Genomic DNA, 24,431 nt, shown 5'->3' on the forward strand with positions numbered 1-24,431 from the left:
TTGAAATAAGATTTATTGCGTTATAATGCTACCTCCACACAATACATTATATAAACTTAAATAATAAAAACATACTGTGTAGTATGTACTAGTTGACCACTCGGCTTACATGCAGATACCATTAGATTTAAGATTTCCACAAATAAATACATATAAATGATATTTAAATAAAATATGTAAAGGACTATTCAGATGTAGATTCAGTAGGGTGACCAGACGTCCTCTTTTACCCGGACATGTCCTCTGTTTTAGATTTTAAAAAATGTCCGGGCGGAATTTCACAAACGTACGGGATTTTGTTTTTCTACAGTTTACATAGAACTTCGAGAAGCGTTTCGTTCACAAACTAGTCCCGCCCTCCCCTACTCCATGTGGTTCACGTGAGTGAGAAGGGGGCGTGGTGAAGTAGCCTAAAATCTCTGATTGGACGGTCTGACTGTAGAGCTACCGTTATTGGTTGATAACCTTCTCTGTAAACATTTAATCGGTCAGTCTGCACGTCAGTAGTCGTCCACCCCGCCCCCCGGAGACGTGTCCTCTTTTTTATCATCTCAGATCTGGTCACCCTTTTTCACCCAAGATTCAGTAAATTCATAACTTGCATAGAGCACTACACAGAGAGTATGGAGTGACTTGGGATTAAACTATTGTTTCTCTCATGCTTTGTGGTGTTTTGATGTCTCTCTTAAAGAGGTACTATGGCCCCCTACTGGAATGGCATGATAATGCAGCCATATTCGTATTTGTATGGACAGGGATATTTTCGCAAAATATTTTAATAAATAAACGGATCCGTGTGGATGGGCCCTAAAAAGCATCTTATTATTTATCTCAATGTGAGTTGCACAAATATAAAATACAAAGTATACACTTTGTTTATTTATTAATATTTTGAAATAAATAATGTATGATGTGTAAAATTAACTGATAATTTTTAATGGCAAAACCGACGGATTAATCCACTACGGAAGAATTAAAACAAAGTAAATACCAGGCCGTCAACTTTGAAACAAAAGGGAAATCTCTAAATAATACAGCATTGCGCATATTGTACAAATAGATCTTTTCCTGATCTTTACCCTCCAGTCACTTACCGACGCTTCAGGATCTGTGAGTCGTGTGTTCTCAGGTTGTGACTTCTGTTGGCTCTCTGGGTCTGGCCTGTACATACACAGAGAGGATAGAATACAGAGAATGGGGACGCAGTTCCATGTAAAAACATGACTTGAGCTGGATTTGTTTTACTAGAGCCCTGTTATGTCATTGTTTTTGTAGGATCTGACCTCAGTGCCTGACAGGTGTGTGACAATGTACAAAATATATGTGCAAAAGAAGTTTGATCCACTGTCGTGCAAGCACAGGTTTTATGAGGTTTAAAATCCCCAGGCCCCGAGGCTGTGGAGCAGAGCAACCGTATTCTCTGTAGTGGTGGAGCGGCGTCCAATAACTTTGGGAAGACTTGGAATGGTGTTTGTGATTCAGAACTAATCATCCAGCATCAGAACCTGGACTCTCAAATGATTGTCTTGACTGCAGTAAGAAACCACACACACTGCAGATCTGTGCAGGATTTAATCCTCTCCACAGTTTTCTGCAGTGGGACTGCAGACTGCACATACTGCAGATTTATAATGGATTATATTCAGTCCACAGCTTTCTCCTACAGGACTGCAGAACTTAACACACTGCAGATTCATACTGGATTAGAATTACTGTACTCTATAGTTGTCAAATTACAATCGTTATATTAATAACTCAGTTACTATAACATGATTTGTAAACTGAGCCCTTGTAATAAAGAACTGTACGGCAGCCATTTTCATTTTCAGTAGCACTGCTTGTCTGTCCAGTTTTAGCAGTGGCAATAAACAGCTCTTTCAATGTAAACATACATTAATATTGAAAAATATAGCCTAATAAATAGAAAAAAAGCTTTAGTGACTGCTGTATTTTAAAGAGAGTGTATCAAACAGTCTCAGTTCAGGTTTAAGGTGTTTACAAAGTAATTTGTTTATAGGGCTCTTGAGTTCAAAGGCTCTATCACTGTTAAAACTATTTTATCTTTATATATACATTCATTCATTGTCTGAAACTGCTTATCCAGTTCAGGGTCGCCGTAGGGCCGGAGCCTACCCGGAGTCCCTGGGTGCAAGGTGGGAACACACCCTGGGGGGGGGGGGGGGGGGGGGGGGGGCTATGTATTTATACAGCACTGTGTAAAAGTGTTAGTCCACCAGAGGTTATGAGATTTAAAAAGCCATTTATCTGAGCAGTAAGTGTTTATTTGTGGAAACACAAACAAACAACAAATAACGGCTAACATTAGAATAAACCCAATCACATTACTCCAGTGTGATCCTCTGTGTGTGAATGTGTTTAACTTTGTCCAAGTCTCTCCTCGTGGAGTCTGTATTATTTGAGGTGATCATCCAGTACCTAGTTTTAGTGGTGAATAAATAATGATTTTAAATAATGTGTGCCATGGATTTAACAAATTCATACAAATCAAGGAGAATCTGAACAAAACATTGTTCTTCAAACTCACTCTCACCTACTACTTTATAGAAAAAAAAGATCTTATATTTCTTATTTGTTTTATATTATAATTATTTTGTATTCACTGTGATTATATATAACTTTATATATTTTAAATATATACAATTATCTCAGGTGCCTAAGACTTCTGCACACTACTGTGTTTTATATATATATATATTTATATATAATTTCCATAATTATACACACACACACACACATCTGAGCACATGATGGTCCTGCTGTCCTCTCAGGTACTTACATAGTGTCCTTTTCTTTTTTGAAACAGGCCTTGCCCTTCTTACTGAGGAAATAGAGCGTGGCTACAAGGAGCAGCAGCACGAGCACACACGCCACCACAGCAATCACGACCCCACTGGAGCCTCCCTGCTGAGTTTCAGCTACAGAGAGAGAGAGAGAGAGAGAGAGAGAGAGAGAGAGAGAGAGAGAGAGAGAGAGAGAGAGAGAGTGATGAGGAGTGAGGGAATACGTAGAGGTCATCCCAGGGGAATCAGGCATTAAGTCACAGGTGAATCAGAAACAAAGGAAAAATGACCCCAGCAGATGATCAAGAACACATCCACAACAATGCCACAACTTTCCATATGCGCTTCTCTAGAGCTGTCACAATTATTAAATAAATCACATAAATCATTAAGAATTTTCATTACGGTCGAATCATTGTAGGGATAAGTTCAAGTTTAGTTGTCATGATGTTTGGGTATCAGCATGCTTGGAGGAGAACACTGACTGCCAAATACTGTCCTCTGATAACAAACACCGATGTTGGCGTATGAGCAGAGGGAGTGCCATCTTTCCATCCAAGAGCAAGCAAAACATATTATGAACTCCCAGCCTCTGCTGATTATGGCATGACTGGATTAAAACTTTCATATTATGATGCTTTGCTATTTTTCAGTGATATTGATGCTTAGTTCATTCATTCGTCTGTAACCGCCTGTCCAGTTCAGTGTCGCAGCTGGTCCGGAGCCTACCCAGGGAACACACCCTGGAGGGGGCGCCAGTCCTTCAGGCCCACACACACTCGCACCTATGGACACTTTGAGTCGCCAATCCACCTACCAATGTGTGTTTTTGGACCGTGGGAGGAAACACCCGGAGGAAACCCACGCAGACACAGGGAGAACACACCAAACTCCTCACAGACAGTCACCTGGAACAGGACTTGAAGCCACAACCTCCAGGTCCCTGGAGCTGTGTGATTGCGACACTAACCTGCTGCGCCACCGTGCCGCCCTCAATGGTTAGTTGATGTTTAAAAATAAAAGATTATTATTAAATGTTAAAATAATAATTCAATTATACTCATATAAACTACTGTGACAGCCCTATCTCTCTTAAACACACACACACACACACACGTTGGATTGGTACCAAAATTTTGCCTTCAAAATGGACTTTTTTTGATAAATCAATATTGATATTTAGATGAAAACTTAAATATTCAAATTAAAGGAATACATCATAATTTAACAAATGTAATTTCAAATATGTATTAAACTAATACTTCACTGTTCATTTCACTAGGCTCAGAGCTCAGTGAAAGATCGCAAATATATATATATATTAATGCCCCATTCTCATGCAATCATTATTCATCTCCTATTCCATTCCAGCACAGGGAGGGGGAGCGCAGACTACCCAGGTCTGTCACATCAGCTGACAGAAGCATGTCCTGCTGGCATCATAATGAGGGACTAGGAGAGTGGCCATCCTGCTCAGTCTCTTATGACTCCTGGCCTCAGGTGAGGAGAGGAGGAGACACCACCAGGGCTTGAATCTGTGACTGTATATATTTATATAGTTTTATTATCGGTGCATATTAAACTCATTAATTAAAATATTATGGGTTTATATATAAAAAAAGTTTGTCATATTTTTCAAAGAAGGCAAAACTATGGTGACCCATCATTTAATACTTCTAGTCCTATTGATGGAATACGGAAAAAAACCCTGTGGCCAGAAGCGTACTTCGCAAAAACATGCAAAACCAAATCCTTCATTATTGATTTCAAAATTCAGAAGATGACGTAAGCACAAGCAGCAGCAGGGGGTGCTATATAAAGAGTCAAATGTGGTCAAGCTTTATCATAAAAACAGAATATTTTCAGTCAGTGTCTTGTGTTAATACTGACTCCTGCATTTTGTGTGACTCTTTCTCAGTTGCCTATGCATGAGGAAAAGAAGCGCATTTCCCATTTATCACACACACTGCTCATAAACTTCGTTACAATGAATACACCACACAATATGCAACATATGTCTGCATTGGGTTTGAAACTGCACAAAGATTAGAGTGTTTTAACTTGCTGCTGTATCATAAGGAATGCTTGTGCATTTCCAAAGCAACTGCCAAGTTTTACAATTTGGATTTGCGTAATTGTCTTGAGTATGATTCTGGCCCAATACACACATACAGATAAGCACCAGCAAGCGTACAGACCTCTTGCAAACACAGGGCTTCCTGAGAGCAGCATTGTGGGAAGGAAAAAGAGTTGAGCCCAATTGCATGAACAAGTGTAGCATAGACAACAAATGGAAACAAAAAAAAAAAATCCCACCCTCTCTAAAAGATACTCACAATGCTAGTGACATTCCCACCACCATCACCAGACACACTACACACTACAGTGACGCACACACAGAGGTGGAGAAGTTAAGACAATTAACACAGAAATGACAAGAAGGAAGAAGCAAAGAGGGAAAATAGAACCAAATCTTTTATTGTCCCCAAGGAAGAAAAGAAGTCAGAGGTGCAAGAGTCGCACGAAAAAATGTTTAGGACAGACGTCATACAAAGATGGGAAACATAATACAATATACAATATACACAGTGGTTCTGGTAGCAATACACAATATACAATGTACAGTGCTGTGCGAGCGAGGCTACAGAATATGTACAAGACAGAGTCCAGAAAAGGAGGAGAGGATGAGGACAGAGAGCAGGGACAAATGTCTACCTCGGCCAGTGTTGGTGGAGTCCACAGAGTTATCTGGAAGACGAGAGTAAAAATAGAGACAAGTTTAGATTACAAATACTGTCAGGTCATATGTGAAAAACTTGAAACAAACAAGTGCTGTCAAAATTAACACATTACGGCATGTTACACATGTGGGAATTTAATGTGTTATTTTTTTAGATGCTATTTAATCATTGTACGAAATTTGGCCACAACTTCGCTCTTTTTAATGGAGTCTAGAGACAGCAGTTTTATCTAACGATGTAAACAAATTGTCGCTACTGTTGAGTTCAGAAGGTAGATTACACTTTATTCATGCTGAAATATGTATGTTTCTATCTGAGAGAGAGAGAGAGGTCCTGTTTGCATGTTTGAGCTAGAGGTACACTGTAGTGTTAATTTTCTTTAAGGCTTCGGTATCCGATGCTGAAACTTTTATTCAGCATTAAGAGGAATGTAATTAAAAAATCACCAAAGGTGCACTAAGAATTTATAATTAGCATTAAAAAAGCTTATTAAAAGTCTTAAGAATGAGATGCGATTAATAATTGTGATTCATTCATTTTTAATTTATTTTTTATAGATCGACAGCACTAGAACAAACACAGTTATTTTGTTATATCTCCAATATTTGCTATTGTTTTTGTTCCTTTAAAGAAAAGGCATTTTGGCATCTTCCACTTCCCCAGTTTACATCCTAACACTCAAGAACTCACACTAAGTAATGGCTAAAACACCTCCATATGTGGTGCACCCTGTCCAAAATAATGAGGACGCATGGTTTTGTGACTGACCAATGAGAACAGCTTGAAAGTCCCACTATTCTTTGTGGCACTGTAAGTTCACTAGTGAAAGATGAATTCTCAGGAGCATTCTTCTCAAGAAAATTCTGATGTAGAATCATTCCTTTAGTTCTTGCAATTTAGAAACAGCCAAAACAGCTTTGAAACGTTCCTCTAAACTGAAAGTATTAGTTCACATTTGCTGCAGTAACAGTCTCAGCAGCACTTCATAAAACACTTGACACTGTCAGAACACTGCTGTGCAAATTTGATTGCATTAAGCCACAAGAGCACTGAAGAAGTGAAGTCAGATTTGTCCAACACATCCAAAGCTATTGGATGGTGCTCTATTGGATGGTTTATATGCACAGCATAGAAATAAGATTTCAATAATAATAATAAAAAAACCAACCTGATATGATTTCGAATCGGAACTGCTTTTTGTCTAAACCGAGGTTGTTTTTCGCCTCACACGTGACTCCGCCTGTGAGCACATCAGCTGTGACTGGCAGAGTGAGTGTGCTGATGGTCTTATGTCCTTCTACTGTCACTGACTATAAACACACACACAAACACACACACAATCATGTTACATTAGATATCACAGACAATAGGCAGACACCCGTTGTGTCTGTGGGGTGTCTCACATTTTCAGCATCGGTTATGATTCTTAAAATATGGGCTGCTAAAAGACATGAATGTAAATAACTGAAACTCCAAAAGTCCCTGATCTCCCTGTTCAAACACACACACACACAAACACACACAAAAACACATACCTCTTTGCCTGAGGGTTCCCAGGTGAACTGTGGGGCAGGGAAGCCCTGAGCAGAGCAACTCACAGTGACCGGTTCTCCCTCCTTCTTCACCTGAATTGTCAGGGGCTCATCAATCTCAGGTTTTCCTGTGACAAAGAGTGAAAGAGAGTGAGACTTTGTATTCGAATCCATTCTTGCAATAATCACCATGCTTTTAATAAAGGAAACTTAAAGAGAACAGATGTCTGAACATGTTGAGAGTTACAAACGTTAATCTCTCTACAGAAAAAAAAAAATAGAAAATTTCCAAAGTACAAGCCCATTCCAAAAGTGGTAATAGCTGTGCTAAAAGAATATAAAGTTCATGAATGAACCAGTTTATGTTTCAAAGACCGGATCCTCCAAAGGGAGTGGGTGTAAATTAGATAAAAATAGAATCTCTGATCCTTCAAGGCCACTAGGTGTCATTATAATGGTCGCTTCATAACGAGCTGAAGAATTCACAAAAAATGTCAAAAAAGACTTAGTTTTTATGCCAAACGACTGAGTGTCTGATTCTGTAAACAGGCCCTGAGAAGAGATAGATATATTCTGTATATATTTCATGTAACCACACCCAGGGCCTGGCCTAGCGAGCTCAGCAAACAATTAAACAATTGCTTCCTCTTTCCTCAAGATGTCTTGGAGTATACATCTTTGAAGCCTCCCTTTCCCTCTGGCTCTATAGCTCAGTTCCATGAAGTATTCCCAACATCCTGCTGCAATGTTATCAGATTTGCCGGAGGAAATGGTTTACAACAGGCTCACAGGGCTCATGCAGGCCATTGTGTCCAGCAACAGTGACTTGAATGTAATTCACAACACTAATTATATAATACATTTCCACAGATACAACACATACATTTTATGCTTAACCTTCACCACTGTCTTTGTACAGGCTTCACACCCATTTGTCACGATTACACCCCGTTTTTCAGAAGTACCATGTACTACACCTGTTTCTGTGATCAATGCTGTGTTCCAGTTGAACTCGGAAACACCCCTGTGAGTCGGATTTCCTAAAAAAGTCAAAGTAGCCTCACCAGCCCAGAGTTTAAAATCCAAGATGGCTGCCCTCATATCAACAGTGTGTAAAAGCAGTAGTATCATACAGTTTATTAGTGATTCTATCTGTGTGTCATTACATCAGTCATACACACATTAACTGTTCGTGTTCCATGTTGTTTAAAATGCATAAAACATAATGCCCTGTTATCAACTGGTATCACTAATAATGCTAACCGGGAACAAGCTAACAGGGGCATAGGATTTTCTGAATGTTTAATTGGAATGTGGTGAACATGGATGTGTCTACATTCTCAGTTCCAATATTCGATTTTCAAGGTAAATGGGACGCTTTTGCACCCTTTTCCATGGTCAAAATACACTAATTTTCATGTTAACCCCAGTGTACACTCTTCCAGTGCACTCTTTTCAATAGCTAGACTACACCTGTTTATATGATAGGGCACTTATTTTTATGTTTACATTATCCACTGTTACAGTGCTAGCTGTTGCTCTGCCTAAAGGGCTTTCAGCCCTAGTTATACTGTATGTAGCGTATGATAGTGCTTTCCTGTTAGGATGTGTGTGTGTGTGTGTATTTGTACCTTTGACTCTGACAGAGACATTAGCTTCCTTTACCAGGCCTGGCACTGAGGGGACCGATACAACACAAATATATTCGCCAGCATCAGATAGAGCAGCGGACTGAACAGAGAACGCACCGTCCTTAGAGAGTATGTTACGACCCTGAAATGCACACACACACACATATACACACAAACACAAATTAGGTGAAATCCTTTCAACAGGAATAAGCTTGAATTTCCCCTGGGGATCAATAAAGTAAGTAAGTAAGTAAGTATCTGTCTGTCTGTCTGTCTGTCTGTCTGTCTGTCTATCTATCTATCTATCTATCTATCTATCTATCTATCTATCTATCTATCTATCTAAGCTGTTTGAGTTATTGGAAACTTCACTGCAGCCCCATTTCAGGTTAATTACATATTGAAAAACACATACTAAATTCCCCATAATAACTGACCTGTGCTTTGATGCCCAAACTTGCAAGTAAATGTATTTGTCCGTACAGTTTTCCCTGTGTGAGAGGACTGAATGCTGCATGCTAATAACTCTATGCAACGCTTTAAAATAGCTTGAACTTCTGTAACCTTTTGGCAAAAATTCTCAGTAGAGTATCTCTGTTGCAGCACTTTTATCCTCACAAAACCTTTATGCTGCAGGAAAGCGTGCTGTCTCAGGAGAAAAGCCTCAAACACTAAAGAGTGCTCCCCACCAGCCACCGAAACCATTGGTGAGGAGGAACAGAGAGAAAAGAAAGAGAAACAAAGATGGGACTTACCTTTTTCCACTCCAGGGTGAACTTGTCGGGTGAGCTCGCTTTGCACTGTATGTCAAAGGCCTCACCTTTATTGACTGTAATAGGGCCATCAGGGAAAATGGTCACTGGGTCCAGATCTGAGAGAGAGAGAGAGAGAGAGAGAGTTATTTGCATTTACCAGTCTAGAAAATGGTAAATTTACAGTGGAAGTAAACAGTCTTCTTTACATTTAAAGGAAGTCAATGTAATGAGCTTTTATTCCAAAATATTTCTAATGGTCCATGCAACATAAAATATGCAAAACATATTCATTGCAGTCAGCTTTGCAAACATAAAAATATAAATAATCAATAAATCTAACTGAACAAAAAATGTGTATTCCCATAAAGTTTACATTGTTATATGAGAATACAATGACCACCTCCTTGTTTCTACATTCACTGTCCACTCTCTCGGTTCCATTGACCATTCTCAGTGCTGCAGTGACAGTGACCCTCCAACCAAAAATATCTCGCCAACAGCATCCTTTGTGGATTCCACTGACCACTGATGAAGGACGGGAAAACGACCAACACAAACTGCGCAGCAACCAATGAGTTACTGACTCTGACTTTGCACCTACAAGGTGGACCAATGAGGGAGGAGTGTCTCACAGAGTGGACAGAGAGTGGACACAGGGTTTAAAAACTCTAACAGCACTGCTGTGTCTGATCCACTCATAGCAGCACAACACACACTAACACACCACCACGTCAGTGTCACTGCAGCACTGTTGTGGTTCTGTGGGGGATAGGGACCAAATAAAGTATACAGAGCAACATGTGAAGCACGCCATTTTGGAGATGCATACGACACAAAGAGCAGCTGCAAAATCCATTCTAACCAAGAAAAAAAACACTGAAATCTGTTCAACTTCCTCATTTCGCCACCACCCATGATCATGAGAGTAGCCTCTCATCATCTGAAATGGATGAAAACATTACTTATTTTGCATTTTATTTCTCTTGAAATTCTTTATTGCACATGACATTTGGAAACACAGCTAAAGACATAGTTGTAAACAGCTTCTATAATTGCCCAGAGATGCACAAAATGAGATGGCATTATTTGAAGCAGCCAGGTATAAAGGTGTAAGGTGGGTATAAAACCACCCAGCATTGGGCTGTGGAGCCGTGGAACTATTTCTGCTTGCATTTCCAAGTCAGTAGAGTAAGTTACAGTGGTGCTCTATATCAGTGACAAGTGTAAAGTCAAAATTTGGGCCTCTTCCATTCAGGTTTTCTGATGCACACTTGGTGGAAAACACACTTGTGTCCACAGCTGGAGCACTTTTAAGTAACTGACGTAAGTAATTACAGGGGAGGAAATCGTGTAAATGATATTAGTTCATGTTTTTTTCCCTCAGATCTATCAGTTCATCATAAATATCAATGAGAATCAAATGAATTCCTTATACTCACAGTGAACTTTGATGGGGAGAGTTCTGACTAATTCCACCCCAACAGAGTCAAAGTCCAAAGCCTCACACTTGTAGGTGCCAGACTGTTTGCGATTGACATTCATCAGAGTTAACACACCACCCTCACTGCTCTGTAAAGGCGCGTCCTGCCCAAGCAGACAATGAACAAAAATGTATGTTTTAAACCCGACAATAACGTATACATTAATAATTTGTTAAACATAAATACATTACATTTTGTCTCAGATATTCGCACAGTGCTATAAACATTTACACAAAATGCTGGAGGCTCTTTTTTTAGTGTCTTTGAGCTTTCTGACATATTGAAAAAGAAAGGGAGAAAAAGGGAGAAAAAGAGAGAAAGAATGAGTGAGAAACGAGCAAGAAATCTGAGAGAAACCTCTGAGACTTGACTGAGCCTTTGGTAGTAATTTGTTCTCACATCTTTGGAGAATTCAAAACTAGGCTGAGGGTTTCCGTCCGTCTCACACTTCATCTTGACTTGGTCTCCCTCTTTGATTGGCTGATCGTTCAGCAGCTTGAAGTACACATTCTCTGCTGGATCTGAAATAGAGCCGAAGAGGAGGTTGATATTTAAAAAATAGTCACAAACTAATTCAGTCGTATGCAAAGGGTTAAGTGTGGACATTCCTGCTCAGATTCAAGCCTAAAGTGCCCTTGAGCACGGCACCTGACAGAGTTCACTGCCCCCTAGTGCACTAGTGTGTGTGTGTGTGTGTGTGTGTGTGTGTGTGTGTTGTGTGTTCACTGCCACGGAAGGGTTAAATGCAAAAGACTCTTTCTTTTCAACACACTTCTTCTCACACCTACTACAAAATTTTGTTATTAACATATAAAGCTCTACATGGGCTTGCTCCTGAATATCTTCAAGATACAATTTCCTATTATGAGCCTCCACGTTCACTCAGATCACAGAATACTGGACTTTTAAATGTTCCCAGAATTCAGAAGGCCTCAGCTGGGGGAAGAGCCTTTTCTTATAAAGCCCCCCAACTCTGGAATGATCTTCCAAAAAATGTTCGGGACTCAGACACAGTCGCAATCTTCAAATGTAGGCTAAAAACTCATTTGTTTAGTTTATCATTTGGTAGCTAATGCTCCCCCATAGATAAAGGCGGCAGATCCGGGGGGTGCATGGACACAGGGAATTATAGTAAACTGAGACGCTGGTGCTGTCGTCCCGCCGCTTCTCGCGATCACTCAGGTTTGTTGACGGTGGAGCGGAGGGATGCCAGTGTTTCAGGATGCTCCCGTGTCTGTGTGTCCTTCTGGTTCTCTCCTTTTAGTTAATGCTGTCATAGTCAGATCTGCCGGAGTCATTAGCCACACTCTGGAAATTTTCATATTTTCTACTTTACAAACACAAAACAGTTCAAAACTAATTCCATCCCTTTACATCTTTCCGAGTAAACGACTGCCCACCTGTCTGTCTGGACACTGATGGATGACTGTCGAGATCCTCCTCCACGCTTCAGACCAGCTGCCCACGCTCCAGCAACCACCAAGTGCCTTGAAGCTGTCCCTACACTGAAGTTCTCATGGACTACTAACTATCATCACCAGTAGATTGACCAGAGGAGGATGGGTCACCCCTTGTGAGCCTTGGTTCCTCCCAAGGTTTCTTCCTCAGCTGGGGGAGTTTTTCCTTGCCACTGTCGCCCCTGGCTTGCTCACTTGAGGGTTTTACATTTGTCTTTACATTTCATGTCAAATCTTGTCTTACTGGAATTCTGTGAAGCTGCTTTGTGACAACATCAGTTGTGAAAAGCGCTATATAAATAAATTTGATTTGATTTGATTTGATTCTTTGTGTGTTGTACAATAACCAATAAATGCACATTTGCACTTTTTAAAAAATTAATATATATTAATATATATTGTAGTGTATATATTTAGTATATAATTAGTATATATTATAGTGTACTGTGCTCCAAATCTGAAGCGGCCATGTTCAGAAAGATACAGGCCACTGTGTGTCAGTAAAATCATTAATAAATCATAATTATAAGATAAAGAAAAATCATTTATTTAAATACACCATTTTTCCTTTACATTTGCATGCACTACTTTTATTCATGTGCCCTGTGTAAAATATGGGGAAGGAAAATATAATTATTTATTTATATATATATATATATATATATATATATATATATATTACAAAATGTTTGTTGCCGGCAATGTTTATGTTTTTATTATGTTATTCCCCTTAATATGATAAATAACATACAAGGACATGGGAAGGTGTTTTATGGAGCTTGGTTCCAGCGTATACCTTGTGATGTCACATTCAAAACCAGTGGCTAAGGCTGCCTGTGTGTGTGTGTGTGTGTGTGTGTGTGTGTGTGTGTGTGTGTGTCTGTGTGTAAAGCTTACAGTGTAGTGAGAGTTTGAAGCTTTCAGAGTCCTCTTGTTCGTTCTTTTTATCGGGCATTGCGTACTCCACGGTGCAGTGGAACATAGACTTGGCGTCCTCCCTTTTCAGACGCATGTACAGGGTGCTGGTAACAGTGGACAGGCCAGTCGACTCCCTCACCACTCTGGGCACAACGTAGATGTCTGAGAGAGAGAGAGAGTTTTCCATATGACTGTGCTGACCAGTTTTACAGTCGATATATAGGAATACAATTAATAAAATAGCAGCTGTTCAATTTAGAGAAAACATCCGAAATTTCGTCTAACATTCATAATGTGTTCCTTTAGGTGTTCTACTCACTTTCTTTTGGATCCGTCACCTCTGGCATAGGCATGTTGTCTTTAAACCAGATGATACGAGGCTGTGGATGACCATTCCTGCTGGAGCATGTACCAACCTGAAGAAGGGACATGCACAGATACATTAGGTTCCTGAATTTGAAAAAACATTTAAGAGTTAGAATAAGCTCTCAGCGCCATTTAAACCCAGGTTTGTGTTCCTCTATCCATTTAGAGAAATCAGGCAGGAAAACATACACTATGTATAAAACATCATCATCATCTTTTCCACTTGTCCTTTTCAGGGTCGTGGTGTATGTAAATAACAACATGAATAAATACCAGCTTAACCAGCTTTTTCTGTGAGAAACATACCTCAGAAGACTGAAGCTCATCCACAATAATGTTCTGGTTATTGGGCGCTGCCACTGGTTTCTCAGGAGCAACTGAGAAATAAAAAGGAAAAAAATAAACTGAGGTTTTTCCTTAATTTAGCTGATTACGTTAATGCTGCTCAGTCTATTGTGTTTAAATGCTTTTATTTCCCTAGTGCACTTGATCTTGTTACAATTACAAAGCAGAAAGAATCAGTCATAGATAGAAAGGAAGATAGACTTCGCTCCATTGAACCAAGTCACCATTTCTCTTTAGAGAACACAGCACATACAAAAATCCCAAACAAAAAACATAAAGCGACGTGTTAGTGTGTGTCGCCCTGTGATGGACTGGCGCCCCCTTCAGGGTGTGTTCCTGCCTTGTGCCCAGTGATTCCAGGTAGGCTCCGGATCCACCGTGACCCTGAAAATAAACAGTTCTGTTCAAATCAAATATTTAAATGTGGATTCTTTCCCCTGCTTAGTTTACCTCTGAGTAGAAGGTAATGCAAAAAACATTCTCTGAGACATAAATCCAGCCAGTGTTTCTTTTCAATTTTCCACTAAGAATCCAACACTGAACAGCTCAACACTTTTGAATGAGAACACTAACTCTTTTGTGGCATGATCTAAAGTCTACCCGGCTACAATGACTAGAGAGGGAGGGCCATTTATAGACAGCTGTGACGCTTTTAGAGTTTTTCTATTGGTCCATTATTCATCAAATAATCACAGAAAAATTGAAATTACACAAAATTAAAAAAAAATTGCTGCTACATAGAAAAAAACAAGGACTATGGTGGTGTAAGCTTCTGAACTGAGAGTAATGATATACGTTACTTTGCCTGAACCCATTTTCCCTGTCCTGAGTATTAGCCATTATCTCAGTTCCAGCAGGTTTCTCTGGGGAGATTTGTCTCTCTGCTCTCTTTCACAATCATTATACAATTATGGCTCTCAATGCTCCATCTGGTTGGGACCTCCAGTAATAGCCAACCCTGCTGTAGTCCCAGCCCAGAGCATGCTGCACTGTGTGGTATACAGGCATAATAACCCAAGGCAATTAGAGCACACACACACACACACACACACACACACACACACACCGTATAACAGGGCTTTGCAACAGAGAAAATATTAATATTGTGTTTACACAGGTACATTTTCTGACTGTCATTTGATGTAATACATAGTCAATGTGCATCTTGTTTTGTCCAATCAACTGCTAAAAGTAACTGGGGCCCAACACTTGCAGGAGCACATAATGCCCAGATCTATTACATCAGTTGACATAAACCTGGGTGTATTCCTGCCTTGCACCCTATTATTCCGTGTAGCCTCCGGATCCACCGTGACCCTGAACTGAATAATCGGTTCCAGACAATGAACAAAAATGTATTTTTTAACAGGGCAATAATGGATACATTAATAATTTGTTATACATAAATACATTAAATGTTGTCTCAGATATTTGCACAGTGCTATAAATATATACACAAAATGCTGGAGGCTCTTTATTAAGTGTCTTTGAGCTTTCTGACATATTGATCACGTGCAGTGAAGTCCATTTCCACTTCATTTGTGTGAGAGCTTGGGGCAATGTGGTGTTCCCTGCAGTATTTTCAGGTCAAGTGTTCGTGCTTGAGGATACAACACTGAGGTATGTTACAAGCACTCTTATTAAAAGTCTTTTAGTAGCCTGGGTAGCTTCAGGACATAGTCTGGAAAAATGGAAGGAATATGTCAGTGTTTTTCAATTTGCCTCAAATTTTGGAAAAGACCACAAATCCACTTCAAATATCATGGTTACTGCATCAGACCAATCATTCCATTCGTTTTAAGAGGATGTGAATGAGCTCCGAAGCACATCACAAAGAATCTTTCGGAATATACCCAGTTTTTCAAGTTCCATCCTTTGGCTACAACATGAGTGCTGGGCAGCAAATCATTTGTCAGTGGGGCTCAACATGATTAAAAAAGCTCACTTAACTGCCCAACCCTGTTATGTTAGCTAACAGAACCCTGCATGTGCCAGCATCATGTTGAGTGATGGTATAAGAGTGACGGCAGTCCCACCAGCACAGACAGAGTGAGGTCATTTACTCTCTCTTTTACACTTAGCCACAAATGGCTGTGGCATCACTAGGGATTGAACTCATGATCTTCCATTTATAGCGCTAACGCTGAGGCAGTTTATTTTTGATAACTTTTGATTCCTCTTTCTAAACTAGGGACCTGCAAGGACACACTGTCCTGTGTTGGTCATTGTGAAAACACACACCACACACACACCCCTCGGCACATGTCCTAAGGCCAGTAAAATGACATCCATCAAACATGACGGGTGGAATCGCTCAGCTAATCATTTGTGTCAAAAGCAATCTTCACAGTTTTAACTGACTCCTGACTAACTCATTAGAAACATTACTCTAGGCTAATAAACTGAATTAAAGAGACTTGGACCATATGTTTCAATATTAACTCCAGACAAATAGAGAATTGCCTCCACTGAATAGACTCTAGGGACTGAAAATCAAAAGTGATGCACTGAAATACCATCTCTTGTGACATCACAATGACAGACAACAAAAAATTTAATTAATGGACCTGTGAGTGGCAGATCATTGTTTTAATCGACACCTTGTGCCATTTAAAATACTGTAGTTAAACCAGCTGCAAACAGGTAAAAAAGACTTGACACAATGTATTCCCCTTACTCTGATCTTGCACAAACCTTGAACTATTGTGTGATTACTGTTTGAATACAGAACGGTTTTGTCCATAGTGACATTATTTATTCTGCTGTAAGTGCTGTAATATTGCCTTAAATGTTTGCTAGCACTATTAAAGGTGATGTTTGATTCTCAGGTCTGTTTGCCTTTGTCTTTTTTTAGTAGGTTATCTGTGTAAAATGGCTCTTTTTCACTGTGTTGTTGAATGGGCCATGAGAAATAGCATCTGGAGATGTTTGGATGGCAGAGAGACCTCAAAATGCAGTAAAAAATGCATAAAAAAGCATGAAAAGTGTAGAGGATGCTCTATTTTTTACTCCATAGGTGGGTAACATTGAACTATTTTTACTGTTACAGCTTACGTTAAATGGAACTAACTCCAAATTTGAGAGACAGCTAATTGCATGAACGTAAACATACACAGAAAGTGCTACAAATCTAAACAGTATGAGTTACAAATGTGGTAATTCAAACAGTGAATAAAAACTTAAAGACAAGTTGAACTTCAGTCACGTACATATTACAATCCCGTTTTTATACTGAAACATACTGTTCCACATTAAAAGCTTGTGGAGCTTCTGGATGAAAATAAACCTGGGTTTGTTTTGCTGTGAGAACAGTAGTCCCTCAAAATCATCAAGCTTATATTCCCCTTTACGCTATTAAGCTGATAACTGAAGTTTGTTTATTTATTGTCTTGATTCGCAGATCCTATGTTTCCACTGTTGATATATTAAATGTTCCATGGCGCAATCACTTGGAGTTGTATTCCTAAACAGTGGCACTAAATCAGACCTGTATTTCCTCAGGAAGACTGTGATTTAGTGCTGTTCATAAGTGCATTTGTGGACAGTGAAGCGAACTCACAGAAAACCTTAAGCTTGGTCTCATCCTCCTTGACGCCCAATGGGCCTGCAGTGACCTGACAGAAGAAGCTCCTCTCATCATCCACATTGATGTGAGTGATGACTAAGGTCATGCCCTCCAGTTTGAGGCGATTTGCAAAAGGTGTGTCTGAGTCCAGGCCGGAGTCTGTGGATGACTTGTAGGCAACACGTTTCCTTGTACCGGACTGATCCTGGGCAGAGAGAGCGAGAGAGAGACAAAACAGAGAGGCAAACAGATGGATATATATGTGCCACAATTTAAATATGGCCACCCCCATATGGGAGACCCACTCTATGGAGCTCAAAAACTGTAAACATGTCCATTCAGGGTCTAAAAAGCAATGTGATTCTTCATGTTAAAAGGCTTAACCTTTGTAGAAAACACTGTAGAAGCAATAACTACACACTTTCATAAATACTATATTTTGCTACCTTTCGGGACTTGCTCAGCAGATCGTTATAAATCAGATGGAACTGGTACCTGCACTTTTTCATATTTGTCAGGTAATCACTCTATTTATACAGGCACTAAAAGGGTTGAATGTACTCACAATGTACCACTCGGCAAGTACAACAGACTTATCAGATGTGCTATAGCTGCAGGGCAGCCGGGCAGTTTCTCCTTTAATCACGTCCACCTCAGGACTGACATTGACTGTGATCTCAGCCAGACACACTGCAGAGAGACAGAGGGGAAGAAGCAGAGATGTCCTATTATCATTGTGTACAGTCATTATTCATTTTAATACATTTTTAACGTACATCTGGCAGGAATAATATTCTTAAACTGCAAATAAATCCACCCAAATATCCAAGTGTTCATAAATAAAGGCAATAAATGAGAGAGAATATAATGTTTAATGGGGACATGTTGTATCACTTTTCCACAAATGAACACAATTCAGTGGGATATTTATAACTGTGACAGGGTTTGGTTAAAATACCACAAAGAAAACGCATCACAGCACCATTCTACACCTTTCTAAACTGCGCTGTGCCAGTTTCAGCACATGTTCCTTTAAATGACAATGAGCCAAACACAGCTCACCACAGTCCAGCTCACCCAGTCTCTGCACTGGCCAATCTGATCTCATGCATTTCCAGCTAAAGCACTGGACTGGGGCTTCATTTACGGTAACCGAGCTGACCAGGCGCTCACACTGTTCAGTTTGGCAGCTCCAGGGGCAGTGTTGATGAGAGAGAGGATACATGTACGCACGTACACACACACACACACACACACGCACACACACACTAAAGCCATTGTGCCTTTGCTGCGTGCAAACACCCACAGCAGCTGTGTACTACGCCAGGTGCAGAGAGAAAGAAACAGTGAGAGAAAGAGAGACCAGATCCTGCTCTGCTGATAACCTTGTGCTATGATAGGATTTGGTAGGGAGGCCATCCATGGTTTATAAAGGACTATTAGAAGTGAGTTTGTGCATGTGACACTGAGGCTGGGCAATGCATACAGTTGCGTGCTTAAGTTTCTTTGCCCCTCAAAGGTTGAATTTAAAGTAATCAGGGGAAGAAAATAATAATAATAATAAATAAATAAATAAATAAGGTACAAATCTCAGTGCTCTCTATAGAAAGGCATTTTCTTTAGATCAACTGCATATGAGCCTTAGGCTACCGGTGCCAAGGATTGATTGGTATAGAGCCTTCAGCATTGGGCTTTGGATCAGACAAATGCATTCTCTGGAGTGAGGGGGTTACTGTCCTCACTAATGCTTTAGCGGCTGAATGCAATCAAACCACCAAAGGAAGGCTGTACAATAATTCAGTAATGTTTCAAGTTTATTTACAGCATCTGTCACTGACTAACAGTTTTTACAGCTCTTAATGGGGACAAACTGACTGTTGTTTCCCTTGATTTTAGAAGAATGACTGGACAAACTGTCCACAAGATTTTGCCTATGTAGAGGACTTTTATTTACTGTTTTATTGGAGAATCCATGCAGTTTCTGAAATCCCTCAGGACTAGTCTCTTGCTCCAACATAACACACATGAAGGCACGCACATCTTCCATCGAGACACCAAAACAAAACAAAGCCTTATGAAAGGCTTGCGCTATATATTCTCACAGGGCAGTAAGGCCCACTAACACAGTCAGGTGTGTGAGTGTGTGTGCCCAAGCTTTCTTAAAGGCGCTAAAAGCATTGGATTCCAGAACAGAACTCAGCATCAACACATTGAACACTCTGCGGCACTGAAGTCCAGAAAAAAACCCAGTAACTGCAGAGTAAAGGACTAAGGAACTCTTAGATCGCTATGATCTGAGAGCATTTATAATGCAGGACTAATCAGACTAATGCAGTCTGTTCTGCCAGCATCTGGAGTGTAATTAACCCTTAGCAGTCTAGAGTTATTACTACTGTTTTGCTACTTTATAAAAACCATCAGTGTCATTAAATTAAATTATATTTTCATTCTTTCATTTATTCATTGTCTTTAACTGCTTGTACAGTTCAGGGTCGCTGTGGGTCCGGAGCCTACTCGACGCAAGGCACACCCTGGACGGGGCGCCAGTCCTTCACAGGACAACACACACATTCACTCATACACTCACCCCTATGGACACTTTTGAATAGCCAGTTCACCTACCGATGTGTGTTTTTGGAACGCTGATAGTTCTGATGATGTATTCTTGGTTCCTCTCTAAACTTGTAGGAACGTGGGCCGGTTCACTGGAAAGAACCAAGGTTCCAAGAATCAGGAATGAAACCGGTCCAAGAACCAGAGATCTTTTGGTGGAAAACTCTATGGGTGTTAGGCAAACACAGCCTGGACAGGGTGCCAATCCACTGCATCGTACCTACTCATCTCAGCTAGGCCCTACTTGGCTATTAGGCAAATTTGGAACCTGGTACTTGGATGGAGGCTCAAATACAGCGTTATCACACCCGGAGGAAACCCACGTGGACACGGGGAGAACACACAAAATTCCTCACAGACATTCACCCGGAGTGGGACTGGAACCTACAACATGCAGGTCCCTGGAGCTGTTATTTATAATTATTTATTATTTATAATTTAATATGATACAGTTATACCTGTTATATATGATTTAATGACACTGATGGATGCATAGTGAATCAAACTCACATGCAGTGACTGACATTACATGAAGACATAAATTGTTTCTAAAAACAGGAATGTAAATGACAGTGACTTTTTATCAAATTCATTCAAAATCTTAGGAAAATACACTACAATGCTCCAGTCTAATTATTTTCCCGTTTAAATGACGTCCCTAAATAGATCTTAGCAAATGTTAATTCCTCAGGCTGCTGAAACAGGCCCAGGTACCACAGAAATATCGAGAGAGCACCAGAAAGGGCATCCAATCCAGTGTTTCAAAGTTGGACTATATTTATGTTAGCCAACTGAGGAAGAAGGCTATTAGCATCATCAAAGACGACACACACCATGATCCCTCTCTGTTTGAACTGTTATTGTAAGGAAAACGATTCAGGACAATAAGATCCCACTCTAACAGGCCGAGGAATAGCTTCTTTCCTAGACTTGTGGCCTCCGTTATATCCTTTTCACATTTAAAACACTCAGTCCTCTGCAAATATCTAGCTCTGGACTGTAAATTACATTTTTGCAACTGATTTCATCATCACATTGTATCATTATCTGTAGGGTATCTCAAATCTCTGGTAGCGCTTTTCCACCAATAAGGAGCCAGAATGGAATTTCTTTGGCATTGGTGGCCAATGAAAAACACTTGCAAGAGATGGACAGTGGAACTAGGAATGAAAAATGTGTACTGATGTCTAAACTGGTGTGCGACTAAGTCATGTTCAGTCCCCAAAAAAAACCAAAAACAACATGCAAATACACACGGAGTAAACAATGTTTAACATTGCTGCCACTGTTGTGGTTTCCAAAGCTTGCGTTTCCCATTAGAGGCTGTGTTTAGTGAATTCACAACTATATTTTGTGGGGAAAGCTGTGCTAATAGATAACTTACCAGGGACCAGGCCCCAAAAATTGCGTAGGGCAGAGTAGATACCATGCAATGGAAAAGCGCCTATAGATATTGATCTGGGGCATGGATTAAACCCACTGCTGTGTGGCAGTTATAGTAGCTTTAGTGCCACAATGCCGCCCTCTACTCTTTTTTACTCTACTCTGCTCTACTTTTTGAGTGAGATTCAGAGAAGCAAAAGCAAAGTTAATGCCAAATGAAATATAGAACAAAACTGTGGGTGAGAGAGGGAAAGAGAGATGTCCCATGAGAATGTCAACACTTGTTTGATCTCTGACCCCACACTGAGGTGTGGAGTTCCAGCTGTGCGACCCTGGTAGAATGTCAAACTCACACACACACACGCGTTATTTCAGACTCATATTTGGGCAGAATGCGTGTGCCAAAAAAACCACTAAAAGTATTCTGATCATTATTATTTCAATAAAAAGGCAGTCCAGCCAAAATCAAAGCTTAGTCATCCATTGATTGTAATGAAAATAATATACCTCTTCATTGACTGCTGTTTCTACTTTGAAATAAAACAGCCACTAGATCAACTGGCCAGGTGACGCAATCAGACCAACTGAGAAGTCAAAACCAGTGAATGTGTTCTATATTGGAAAACATGCAACAGTTCAAAGAGTTTGAGCATTTCTACTGCACTTACACTAACCGAACAAATGCAGTGCTTTTGGGGAGAACTTACTGTTTAGCCTTTATCTATCACTCAGTAAGTATCACTCTAATCCTCAGTAAGACAATCCTCTGAAGACTCCTCCTGAGAAGCTGACAGCTGACAACAAATGGAGAAGCTGTTTGAAAGAGAGCACCTGCCCAATTTAAAAGCTGTAAAAATACTTTTTAAGACATTCCAATACAGAGACAATTGTAAATGCCAAGGTTAGATTAGATTAGATTAGATTCAACTTTATTGTCATTGCACATGTACAAGTACAATCATACTAGTATAATCATACTTCTGTAAGGTACATAAGCAGTGCATTGTGAAGTTTGTGAAGAATACATCAGAACCATCCTCCAAACATCCAATAAAAACGCTGCATTCTTGAGTGGAGGCTCCTTCCCAGTGGAACAGCCTTCAATGACATGACGCAGCTTTCTAGCCCTGTATTCACACTAGCAGGAGACAAGTCGCTTAAACTGAGCCAAGTTTGTCTCTTGTGGGTGTGTTCGAGGCTGCTTTCATTATCGAATGTGGATGTGTACATCGTGGATGGGTCCATCTTCTTAAAAGGAAATGTAATAGACAAATCTAATGCTATATACTGTGTTCATCCCTACTGTTTTAACAGACACACCAACTATATCCGCTACTCTCTTTCATACTTAATTTTTCTTCTAACCATCCCTGTATATGAGCAGAGATGCATCATGGCAAACTTTAGATGCTAGAGGCTAGATCCTGAAACTTAACAGGTAAGTAACCTGCCTCCAGCTGGTAACAAATACCAAATCATTGACATGAGCCCCTATAAAATTATACACATTATATATGAGCTTAATCATTAGCAGAAATATTCAGAGTTAAAAATAATGAAGAATATCAAAGCTAATAAAAAAAATGAGAAGACAATTTAAAATGAGTAATATATGAGAATAAAAATAATTACAATAATACATATTATTTTAAACTGTACAGCCCTATAATACACTATATATATAACACGCTTTTTATGAAAGAGCATCTGTCCATTAGAGATGGCTGTACTTGAGAGCACTTTCAGGGAAAAAAAAAAAAGGACCATGTGTTGCGTATCTCCAGCTTTTTATGTGCCGTCCCCCTTCTATCTCTTAGAATACTGTCCTTGTGTGAGCAGTGGGCCTGCTCCTACCCCGGGGAGCAGCTGGACAGACAGAGAGGGGCAATTAAGGGGTAATTAGTGCCCCTCCTTTTCCAATGTGAACCCCAACGGAGGCTGGGCGTGTGTGTTTTTATGTGCATGCGGGTCAAGGGGTCCGGTAACTGACGGAGAGTAGGATAATCGGATTTAGAGGAAGAAAGGGGCAGCGCAATGGAGGATGAGAGGGATGGACAGATGGGTACGGGACGTCCCCACCGCAAATGACAGATACATTGACAGACACTCACACTGAGAGAGTGAGGGCCCATGGACACACACACACTAAGTATTAATCAATAGCATAAGGCAGTCTGCACTTTGATGTATGAATTTATTGTGGAGCTGATAGTGGAGCTCCACACGTTACCTCTGTATGTTTTGGGACGTTTTAGAGTTTGTCATTAGTTTATCTATTGTATTTTGTCTATAAAGTACAAACATACTATTATATACATACAGCACTATTACTGTACTGTCCATACTGAGGCCTTAAGACTAGAGCTGGGCGATATCAGCGCAAATCAGTATCACGATTAATTGTACATTTTACCACGATTACTGAACGATTATTTTGATTTTGTATTTTTGACGCTCAAAGTTCAGTGACGAGGCCTGTACTGTAATATGCTCCAGTATTAAATATGGATGTTTTTTCTAATGTCGCTGGGAGCTTGTTCCTCTCTTGTTTTTTGAGCGCTGTTTATATTTCGTGTGTGATTGTGCTTTTGTCATTGAAACTGTTTTTTCTCAGCAATTACATTTGACTTCTTTTTGTTCGGTGTCGTTCGGTGTTCACGGACGCCGTGATTTTCTTTTTAGTACGAGATGCTTGAGTCGCTTGTTTGGCCTCGGCATTTAGGATATTTCCATGTGGCAGATAGGGGGCAGAATCACGTGACTACAGCTTGGTAGAGTGGTTTTAAAGGGACAGTACATGAACACACAGTGGGGACATAACAGAATAAAAAAATTGATATAAA

The 24,431-nt window shown here is 40.0% G+C and overlaps 1 protein-coding gene across 2 annotated transcripts in view; it reads right to left on the reverse strand.

Moving 5' to 3' along the window:
- bcam (basal cell adhesion molecule (Lutheran blood group)) overlaps positions 1 to 24,431 on the reverse strand; it is a 74,957-nt gene that overhangs the window by 5,654 nt on the left and 44,872 nt on the right. Inside the window, exons 2-16 of one of the 2 annotated variants that reach the window (XM_066683492.1) lie at positions 18,158 to 18,282; positions 17,587 to 17,797; positions 13,989 to 14,059; positions 13,636 to 13,732; positions 13,296 to 13,478; positions 11,341 to 11,462; positions 10,900 to 11,044; positions 9,461 to 9,576; positions 8,706 to 8,847; positions 7,078 to 7,202; positions 6,711 to 6,852; positions 5,517 to 5,549; positions 5,000 to 5,020; positions 2,798 to 2,936; positions 1,095 to 1,161 (exon numbers count right to left, since the gene is read on the reverse strand). In XM_066683492.1, the coding sequence (XP_066539589.1) occupies positions 1,095 to 1,161; positions 2,798 to 2,936; positions 5,000 to 5,020; positions 5,517 to 5,549; positions 6,711 to 6,852; positions 7,078 to 7,202; positions 8,706 to 8,847; positions 9,461 to 9,576; positions 10,900 to 11,044; positions 11,341 to 11,462; positions 13,296 to 13,478; positions 13,636 to 13,732; positions 13,989 to 14,059; positions 17,587 to 17,797; positions 18,158 to 18,282 (1,739 nt within the window). The remainder of the gene's footprint in view (positions 1 to 1,094; positions 1,162 to 2,797; positions 2,937 to 4,999; positions 5,021 to 5,516; positions 5,550 to 6,710; positions 6,853 to 7,077; positions 7,203 to 8,705; positions 8,848 to 9,460; positions 9,577 to 10,899; positions 11,045 to 11,340; positions 11,463 to 13,295; positions 13,479 to 13,635; positions 13,733 to 13,988; positions 14,060 to 17,586; positions 17,798 to 18,157; positions 18,283 to 24,431) is intronic. The other variant, XM_066683493.1, reaches the window with a different exon arrangement.

The sequence above is a fragment of the Hoplias malabaricus genome, chromosome 10 (genome assembly GCF_029633855.1).
Source record: "Hoplias malabaricus isolate fHopMal1 chromosome 10, fHopMal1.hap1, whole genome shotgun sequence".
Classification (NCBI taxonomy): Eukaryota; Metazoa; Chordata; class Actinopteri; order Characiformes; family Erythrinidae; genus Hoplias; species Hoplias malabaricus.